The sequence below is a fragment of the Schistocerca piceifrons genome, unplaced genomic scaffold (genome assembly GCF_021461385.2).
Source record: "Schistocerca piceifrons isolate TAMUIC-IGC-003096 unplaced genomic scaffold, iqSchPice1.1 HiC_scaffold_520, whole genome shotgun sequence".
Lineage (NCBI taxonomy): Eukaryota > Metazoa > Arthropoda > Insecta > Orthoptera > Acrididae > Schistocerca > Schistocerca piceifrons.
The window spans coordinates 1-10,138 of record NW_025728756.1 but is presented as its reverse complement, the minus strand read 5'-3'; the positions used below and the strand labels follow the sequence as shown (position 1 = coordinate 10,138).

The following is a 10,138-nucleotide window of genomic DNA, read 5'->3' as shown; positions in this document are numbered from 1 at the left end:
AAATTACATTAATTACTGCACGCGCAGAGGAATTCAAACAATCATTTTTCCCGCGCTTCATACGTGAATGGAACGGGAAGAAATCCTATTAACCAATTCAGTGGGACGTACCCTCTGCCATGCATCTCACTGTTGTTTGCAGAGTATAGATGTAGATATATACGAAAGTCGGTCACTCAAAGAACACCGTCGCTCCGTCCGATCCGCTTGTTAGACTGTGTGTTTAGCTTTAGCTTTAGCAGACCAGTTGCAGACATGAAACAATCGAATAGCGACACGAGAGTGTTATGTTTGTTTATGTTTTGCTGCCCACATGGTGTGCAATCGTAGTGTTGTAGCGTAAATTGTTTGAGGAAGAGTAACAGTAATAACCGTGTGTCATGGGCAAGAAAGATAAAAATAAGAAAAAGGGGAAGGGAGCTGAGAAAACCGCTGCGAAGACAGAGAAGAAGCTGTCTCAGAAACAGAAGAAAGAACTCGCTGCAATTGGTGAAGTAATGCCGCTAAAAGCTCATTTTCAGTTATGCGCCATAAAAACGCTTCTGTTTCCTGAAATAACTTTTCATATATCTTCTTGCTAGGATGATATTGAAAAAATTGTTGCCCAAATCGAAAAAGAAGAGCAGAAGAAAATGCAAACTGTGGAACTGCGTGTCGGCCCACCAAGCAGAAGAGTGAACTTTTCTTTTGTTCCCCATACTGAAAAGGATGAGCTAATTTTATTTGGCGGAGAATATTTTAATGGACAAAAAGTAAGATTTCAGCATGCAAACTATTCCAAGTACATGTACGAAACTAGGCATTTTGTTTCAGAGAGATGGCAGGCGTCATTTGGCATTCTTATGTTGTGGATTATGGCAATGCATTATTTGGAATTCTCTATCGTTTTTACAGTATTATAAAAGCTTGTTATAAATCAATGAGCGAGGCAGTTAGAATACCCTATAAAAATTGCAGAAATGTTCCACTTTCGATGACGTAGACCTATTCCTCTGCTGGCATTCCATAGATATTTTTATGATATCCTTCACTCTTATCCTCTCCAAGAAGTTTCCAAATAATTTCATTTAATTCAGTCTATTGTACAATATTCCTATTATTCTTTCCAATTCTTGCCTTTTCTTTAACTTTGCCCTTCGTCCATTTTAGTTTACTTTGTCTTCTTATTGCTTACAACTCTTTTGGTGTTTGTGTAAGTGCCTCAGTTAAAAAAAAAAGCACCCTTTTTTCTATGTATAACATGCATTTTTTTAATGTGCTGAACTTGTTTAATTAAACTTAATGTACAAAAATTGGAAAGAGAGAGAGAGAGAGAGAGAGAGAGAGAGAGAGAGAGAGAGAGAGAGAGAGAGAGAGAGAGTTAGAGGATGGCCTTAAGGAAATTATAGGACATACTTGGTTGTGGAAAGTTGAAAACTGTAATGTATGGAAAATTCTCGAAGAGGCCTGTATCCAGCAGTGGATGATAAATGGGATTATTGTTATTGCCTCCCAAAACTTAAATACTTTCTCATAATCTACACTTCCAGCTTCCTGACTGATGAGTCTGTTTCTTTTCATCTTTGTATCTGTGTGTTACCTCAGAGTTTCTGATCACTTGCAGTTTCCAATTGGTATAAAATCAGCTTATCCTGAACAGTTTCTGTATTGTTACTTAAAAGTTAGTCAGTTTTATGTACAGTTTTTGTCCTACTTTTGCTTTAAAATATCGCATTATCATCGTGTTGGGAGTTGCTTTCATGTACTAGTTTCTGTAACTCACCATAAAGGTTTGTGTGAGCACATTGGTGCACAGACTTGGATAATTTACATGGAGCATCTTTTGTTTATTTTTGAGACAAGTGTTGCTATTCTATCTAAGATTCCTTCACTGTTTGTAATATTGTTTTTAATTTTCTTGTTTACAGCATAGTCATCATCTTAATTTATCCCACCATCTGTACCTCTGTAATAAAACTTATGGAGTGCTTTGAGAACATAACAGAATTCTTTTTTTGAGGGAAATTTTTTTATTCATCCACATCAAAGTTATCCCTTTCAAAACAATTCGTGTTAGATGTTGTACACTTACTCCAGCACTTTTTCCAACTCTCAAAACCATTTTAGAGCTTGATTTTTGGGATAGCTTTTAGCTCTCTCACTGATGCATCTTTAATCTCATCTATGCTTAAAGCAAGGTAATCCTTTGTTTTTGAGGACAGAAAAAAGTCACATTGGGCCATGTCTGATGAGTATAGAGGCTGACTCATCATTACAGTATTGTTTCTGATCAACAATTCACAAAAAAGCAACAAAGTTTGAGCAGGTGCAGTATTTTTGTGCAAAAGCCATGAATTGTTTTAAAAACCATTCAAAAGCCAAGATTGCACAAAGCATCCCCCCCCCCCTCCCCCAACAACTGGTTTCATAAGTCTTAGCTGTCATCTTCAGGTCTTTTTGTAGGAAAACATGTTCATTTTACACTGAACCTCATTCACAAGATGTTAACTGGATAAAGCTTAGCGTTTGACACCTTGTGCATGAGGTTCAGCATAAAATGAACATATTAACTACAAAAAAATGTTTAAGACCTGAAGACTACAGTTCAGACTGTTGAAAGTGGTTGTCTTGAATAAAAAAAATATTTTGTACGATCTTGGCTTTTGAATGGTTTTTAACAATTAAAACTGATCACCCATCAATACTCTCCTAATGAGTATTTATTGCAAAGTGCGGTCACAGAAGTTACTGTTCCTGCCCGATGGGCTTGACCCATTGCTGATCTCCCTCAATCCACTATTCCTGGTATTCTTTCAGCCCAGATGGAATACCAACATCCCAGAAAATATGTATGTAATAGTTTGACCTCCTACAATGCTACCAGTGGTACACTGCCTTGACAGTATATGAAGAGTTTACAACCAATCTGCACCCTGACAGAGATATACTGGAAGCATTCTCCATGGAGGTCAGAGTGCTTCTAAATCTCAGAGCCAGAGTTCAGAATGATCAGCTTGCTTGCTGATTACAAACCATAATTGCCAATTGTTATTTACCATTCAGACTGTCTCTCTGTACCTGAATGCTCGTATTATCTAACAGTCCCATATTACTTGCTTCAGTCTGTTGTAGATTGATAGAAAATGTTTTATGCGTTCATATTATGACCTTTTTGAAGAAAAAAGTCTCTTGTCCATGAAATCCAGAGGGCCATAGATAATGGTTCCTATGTTGATGCCATATACGTTGTCTTCCAGAAGGCACTTGATACAGTTGTGCCTTATTGCTTAGTTTCATTTCTGGGGTGCACTGAAGGACAAAGTGTACACAACAAATCCTCACACGATAGAGGAACTCAAGGAATCAATTAATACAATATCTCGGAGAGAATTACATTATGTGATTAATAATTTCTTGAGTAGTTGTCATAGATGTGTGGAAAATAATGGCAGAGTGTTCCAGCATCTTGCTTGACATGGGTGAATACAAAATTTATTTGCTTATATTTTAAATGTTGTCATGTCGTACTGCACCAGTAGACAGGTGACACAGCATCTGATCACTGGGCAATGGAATGTTCGATGCACGACATCTATGTGCGCCACTCAGATGGTCGTCAGATAAATAGAACATCTAGTACGTGGAGATACCACAATCTCATGTAAGACAGCATGGTCAGCACCTAATAGAATATGAAAGTGGACTCCTTTTGGCTGACTGCTTGACTTTGGCAATATTCAGATTTGTGGAGCATTCGGTTTTGACAGTCGTCCATTGTTCATTGCAACCCTTTCACATCTGTGTCTGCCAAAGTAATAGACTCCCTGCAGCTTTCTTAATATTGTGCACCATTGGTTGGAGACTAGCAGCTGGCAGACTAGAGAATTGCCATCCCATGCAGCTGCTTTTGGAGTGATGCAGTGACTATGAAGAATGAAATGCTGATGAATGGCCTCAAATAGTGTCCAGCATTGGATCGTGGTTCTGCACTACTAAATGACCATCATCAGCAGGTACAGCAGTGGTCTCGGGAGATATCCTATTCTTCCAATGGTCTGCAGAGGCACAGTTGTGTAACTACTGATATCATGGTGTGCGGGACAGGGAGCCATCCGATATGATTTCAGGTCATGCCTGGTAAAGATTGAGGGAACTCGCACAACACAACAGTATGTCATTGACATCCTGTGTCCTCATACATTACCCCTCATGTGACAGTACTAAGTGCCATTTTTAACAAGACATTGCTTGTCCACACACACAATGTTTTTCTAAGAACTGTGTGCATAATGTTAAGGTACTGCCACAGCCAGCAAGATTCCCAGAACTGCCCCCAGTAGAACATATGTGGGACCAACTCAGGAATCAACTCCATTCCAGTGCCAGTATCCAGGATATCTAGGACAAATTACAACTGTTGTGGGTCAGCTTGCCTCAGGAGAGGATACAATAGCTTTATAACACCCTTCCCAGCCAAAACAGTGCGTGCTTCCAAGCTAGAGGAGGTGCAACGTTGTATTGATAAGTGAGCCCATACTGCCATGTTCTATATAAATTTGACTTGATTTTGCAATCACTGCAATAACGTCATGTGTCCTTTCAACCCATGAAGTTTCATTTCATTTCCTCCTCTTCTTCTAGGTGCTTCACTTTTACAGGGTGTTTCAAAAATGACCGGTATATTTGAAATGGCAATAAAAACTAAACGAGCAGCGATAGAAATACACCGTTTGTTGCAATATGCTTGGGACAACAGTACATTTTCGGGCAGACAAACTTTCGAAATTACAGTAGTTACAATTTTCAACAACAGATGGCGCTGCGGTCTGGGAAACTCTATAGTACGATATTTTCCACATATCCACCATGCGTAGCAATAATATGGCGTAGTCTCTGAATGAAATTACCCGAAACCTTTGACAACGTGTCTGGCGGAATGGCTTCACATGCAGATGAGATGTACTGCTTCAGCTGTTCAATTGTTTCTGGATTCTGGCAGTACACCTGGTCTTTCAAGTGTCCCCACAGAAAGAAGTCACAGGGGTTCATGTCTGGCGAATAGGGAGGCCAATCCACGCCGCCTCTGTATGTTCCGGATAGCCCAAAGCAATCACACGATCAACGAAATATTCATTCAGGAAATTAAAGACGTCGGCCGTGCGATGTGGGCCGGGCACCATCTTGCATAAACCACGAGGTGTTCGCAGTGTCGTCTAAGGCAGTTTGTACCGCCACAAATTCACGAAGAATGGTCCAGATAGCGTGATGCAGTAATCGTTTTGGATCTGAAAAATGGGCCAATGATTCCTTTGGAAGAAATGGCGGCCCAGACCAGTACTTTTTGAGGATGCAGGGGACGATGGGACTGCAACATGGGGCCTTTTCGGTTCCCCATATGCGCCAGTTCTGTTTATTGACGAAGCCGTCCAGGTAAAAATAAGCTTCGTCAGTAAACCAAATGCTGCCCACATGCATATCGCCGTCATCAATCCTGTGCACTATATCGTTAGCGAATGTCTCTCGTGCAGCAATGGTAGCGGCGCTGAGGGGTTGCCGCGTTTGAATTTTGTATGGATAGAGGTGTAAACTCTGGCGCATGAGACGATACGTGGACGTTGGCGTCATTTGGACCGCAGCTGCAACACGGCGAACGGGAAACCCGAGGCCGCTGTTGGATCACCTGCTGCACTAGTTGCGCGTTGCCCTCTGTGGTTGCTGTACGCGGTCGCCCTACCTTTCCAGCACGTTCATCCGTCACGTTCCCAGTCCGTTCAAATTTTTCAAACAGATCCTTTATTGTATCGCTTTTCGGGTCCTTTGGTTACATTAAACCTCCATTGAAAACTTCGTCTTGTTGCAAACAACACTGTGTTCTAGGCGGTGGGAATTTCAACACCAGAAAAATCCTCTGTTCTAAGGAATAAACCATGTTGTCTACAGCACACTTGCACGTTGTAAACAGCACACGCTTACAGGCAGAAAGACGACGTACAGAATGACGCACCCACAGACTGCGTTGTCTTCTATATCTTTCACATCACTTGCAGCGCCATCTGTTGTTGAAAATTGTAACTATTGTAATTTCGAAAGTTTGTCCGCCTGAAAATGTACTGTTGTCCCACGCATATTGCAACAAACGGTGTATTTCTATCGCTGCTCATTTAGTTTTTATTGCCGTTTTCAAAATATACCGGCCATTTTTGAAACACCCTGTATTTGTCAGGCCATGTATATAAGGTCCAACATATGTAATATCATTCATATCCACTACCCTAAGCAGTGTCTTATATACAAGAAATTATTTGTTTTAAGCTAGCACTGGTTTTCGTGCTAACTTGCTTAGTTAATGAGCAAATCATCATACATTATTTTCTTGTAATTTATTTTTGATGTTCAACAATTACCATTAACTGGGTGCACGATTTTACACATTTCTTCTCTATCACATCACTTTGTTCAGTTAAGTGATAGATCTATAGCTTGTCTAGCACATTCCAGATTAAACATGCTACCTGATAGTTCTGTGCCTGCTAGTGTTTTCTTTCCCTTGTTAAAATATTGCATACAATAGATATTATAGGAAAATTATAAGTTACTGACAAAAGCATCACAAAATGCAGAAACAGCACGCCATTTTGTATATTATGGGCTGAAAGAGCGATTCTGCACCTAATATATAGTGTAAATAAACTGTCAGAAACCTTAATCTGAGGAAAGCCCGTATTTTGAAACATTCTTTGTTCATTTTATATTTTCTAACTCATTCGCTCTTTGCTGCATTTCTGGTTCAGTTTTATTACTGAAGCTGACGCTATCATCTTAAGTGCATTGTCATTATGACAGTTTGTTTGATTAGATTTCAGTACATAAGGCTGTAATGTGATTGCTGTGTCTTACTTATTATATGAATATTTATCTTTATTGTAATCTTTCTGATGTCCGCAATTTTTAATTTTCCAGACGGAGATGTACAATGATCTCTTCTTTTACAACATCCCACGCAACGAGTGGGTGTTAGTTAAGTCGCCAGGAGCTCCTCCACCACGCAGTGGTCACCAGGCTGTTTGCTGTAGCAGCTGGGAAAGGGCAGCTGTGGATTTTTGGTGGGGAATATGCCCAGCCCTTCACAGTCTCAATTCTATCATTACAGAGACCTTTGGGTTTACCATTTAGCTACAAAAAAGTGGGAGAAGATAAGGTATACAGAGTTAATAGATATATTTCATGAAGGAAATGTAGCAATCAGTTGTGTGCAGTAAAATTCAGATTTTGTTTATTTCTGTAGTGAGGGGGAAAACTGAAAGTAAGGAATCGCTAATATATCTTAGAAAATGTCCCACTCAAAATATGCATGCTGCAAATGAAGGTCCACATTGTTCAACAGAGGTAATTCAGTTGTTTAAAAAGCAATCAGATGTTAATGACCGGAACAGGACTACAGAAGAGCATATTTTCTTCCTCAAAAGTTGGTCCATTAAAATAGTGGGAGAGCGGTGGGGCAGGAGTCATATTAAGAAGACCCTACAAAAAAACTATGGAATAGATAAGTCATTTCTGTCCTAAAATTTAGAGACCCTGACAGATGAGAGGCTAGAGGATACTACAAAATAAAATGCAGTTAATAAAAAATTAAAGGCGAAGAGATCACTATCACATTTTTGGTTTTTCCATGTTTCATAATACATTCACCCTTGATAAATTGGCTTTTTAGAAAGATTGTGACTCAATGACTTTTTTGTGGACCTTGGTCAAGCAGTTCCAATTTTAGCATTTAATGAATTAATACAATTCATCTGTCTTAATACAAATTTTAGAAAAATACACACACTTGTATTCAGTTAATTTTCGAAGGGAGGGTGTAAGCAATATGCAGGGTATTGCACACGCCATGGGCTCAAGACACAAAAATATTTGTAAGGTATTACAGGTATACAACCTAAAACATCTATCACCTTCAAGAATTTCACATACAAGGACCATTCACAAAGGAAGACACTGTGGTAATTGTGGCAAGTGGGCAGCAGCATAGATAGGGGACCCTAATTATTCAATTGAGGGTGACCTGGTAAAGATAGCTTCAGCAATGTGACATACTGGTGTTGGAAAACAGGCAACCAGAAAGCAAATTTTAATATACACATTTCATGCAAACAGCCTCTAATTGAAACTGGAGATTTTCAGAAACTGACAGAAAAATTAGGGGCTTCCTGTTTTAATCGAGCCAGTGCACAAAATTAGTTATTCTTATTGCATCATAATATCTGAGGACTTAGGGATAAGCTTAATGAGTTGCTTATTTGTGTTGAAGAATTAGATTTGTGCAAAACCAATTAATATAATCTCTTCTGCAAACATCATGTGACCACTGGTATAGATATGTCGACTGTTACAGCATTTAAGTTAGCCTCTTACATCTATAGAGAAAATATGGAGAAAGAGGAGTTGCCAAATTTGCCAGAAACTGTTTTAATTTTAAGAACACTATATTAACAAATTTGCCTAGAGCAGCACTTAGGAACTTGGGCAAAGAAACCACAATTTCATGATAAGTCTTTATAATTGTAAATAGACACACACAACTTCAGGAAACTTTAGCCTCTTCATAAAAAAATCTGGAAGCTATGCTATCCCAACTTACAGGAAAAAAACAAGGAAGTAGTGGTTGCTGGTGATTTTTAAAGGAGAGTTATTGAAAAAGCTCTGTCAGTGATCAATATTGCCATCAGTAACTATTGAGACTGCTGTTGATAATATTTTTGTAGACAAATCTAGGGGAAAAGAGTCAAATCACATATCATCTGACATGTAGCATCTTATGTTAAATGTTGAAACTTGTCAGGATATAAAATCTGAGCATGGGAGGGTACTAAATTACTAAAAATTGAGAATTTTAGATTATTACTCATAAACATGAACTGGATAGATGTTTACAATACTTCTGACTCAAATGGAAAATACAACCATTCATTTATAAAGTTACTTTCTAATTTGGAAATTGTTTTTCCCCTAAAGTTACTCAACTCAAACAGAAGTCTAAAAGTAAACCATGGATTACACAAGGAATAAAGATATGTGGAAAAAAGGAAACTATCCACTATTTAGGAACAGCTCTGATGTTAACATTGTTATACATCACAAAGAATACCTCAAAATATTGAAGCAAATAATCCAGAAAATCTAATCAGCTTTATTGTGAGAAAAAGATAATTACATCAGGCAACAGAATAAAAACTATATGGGATATACTGAAGACAGAGACAGATGGGACCAGGAAGGAACAAATGAGACATTGGTAACAAGGGTATGCAGTGTTTCAAACATCTTAAACAAGTACTTTGTTTCTGTTACTGACTAGTTGGGTGTTATCAGAGCTCAGTAAGCAATGCAATGGAATGTCTGAGACCAGTCTCTACAAATTACTTCATTAATATGGAAATGACTCTCACTTTTTCCAAAGAAGTAGCACCCTTTGTGAAATCCTTAAAATCAAAAGTATTCTTGTGGTTATGATAACATATCAGCAAAGTTAATCAAAGAGTGATCATGCAAGTTGCATTGTATCGAAGTTATTTGTGTAATAAATCTCTTTATTAGTGGAACATTTGCGAATGCCTAAAATATGCTGAAGGTAAGCCTCTTGACAAGAAGGGAGATAGAGAGATGCCATCAAACTATTGACCAATTTCACTTTTGCAGCTTTTTCAAAAATATCTGAAAAGGTGTATTCAAGCATTGTCTGAAGCGTTTGGCTGCAAATAATGTTTTTTTCCAGTCACAGTTTGGGTTTCTTAAAGGTTCCAACACAGAGAAGGCTATTTACACACACAGTGAGAATTGTACTGTACTTAATTCATTGCATGACAAATTAGAGGCTAACTGGGATTTTTTGTAACCTGTATAAAGCTTTTGACTGTGTGAATCACAGCATTCTTTTGAGTCAATTAGAATATTATGATGTCACTGGCAGTGCTGCAATATGCTTCAGCTCTTACCTGCTGAACAGGTACAGTTGGTGCCCTTGTGAAATACCTATGGAGTAAGCAATCTGTCTTCAACTAATTGGGAATTAAGTAACATGTGGTGTTCCTCAAGGTTCCATCTTGGGTCCATTGCTTTTTCTTTTGTGCATTAATGATCTTCTTGTTTGTTACATTACTAG

The 10,138-nt window shown here is 38.5% G+C and overlaps 1 protein-coding gene across 1 annotated transcript; it reads left to right on the top strand.

Annotated features, from left to right (window-relative positions):
• Positions 1-246: 246 nt before the first annotated feature.
• Positions 247-7,041, top strand: LOC124753074 (kelch domain-containing protein 4-like; the record flags this gene model as incomplete). Its single annotated transcript, XM_047249009.1, has 3 exons — positions 247-494; positions 582-752; positions 6,940-7,041. Coding segments are annotated over exons 1-3 (387 nt in total), but the record flags the coding sequence as incomplete, so codon positions are not given.
• Between the last annotated feature and the right edge of the window lie 3,097 nt (positions 7,042-10,138).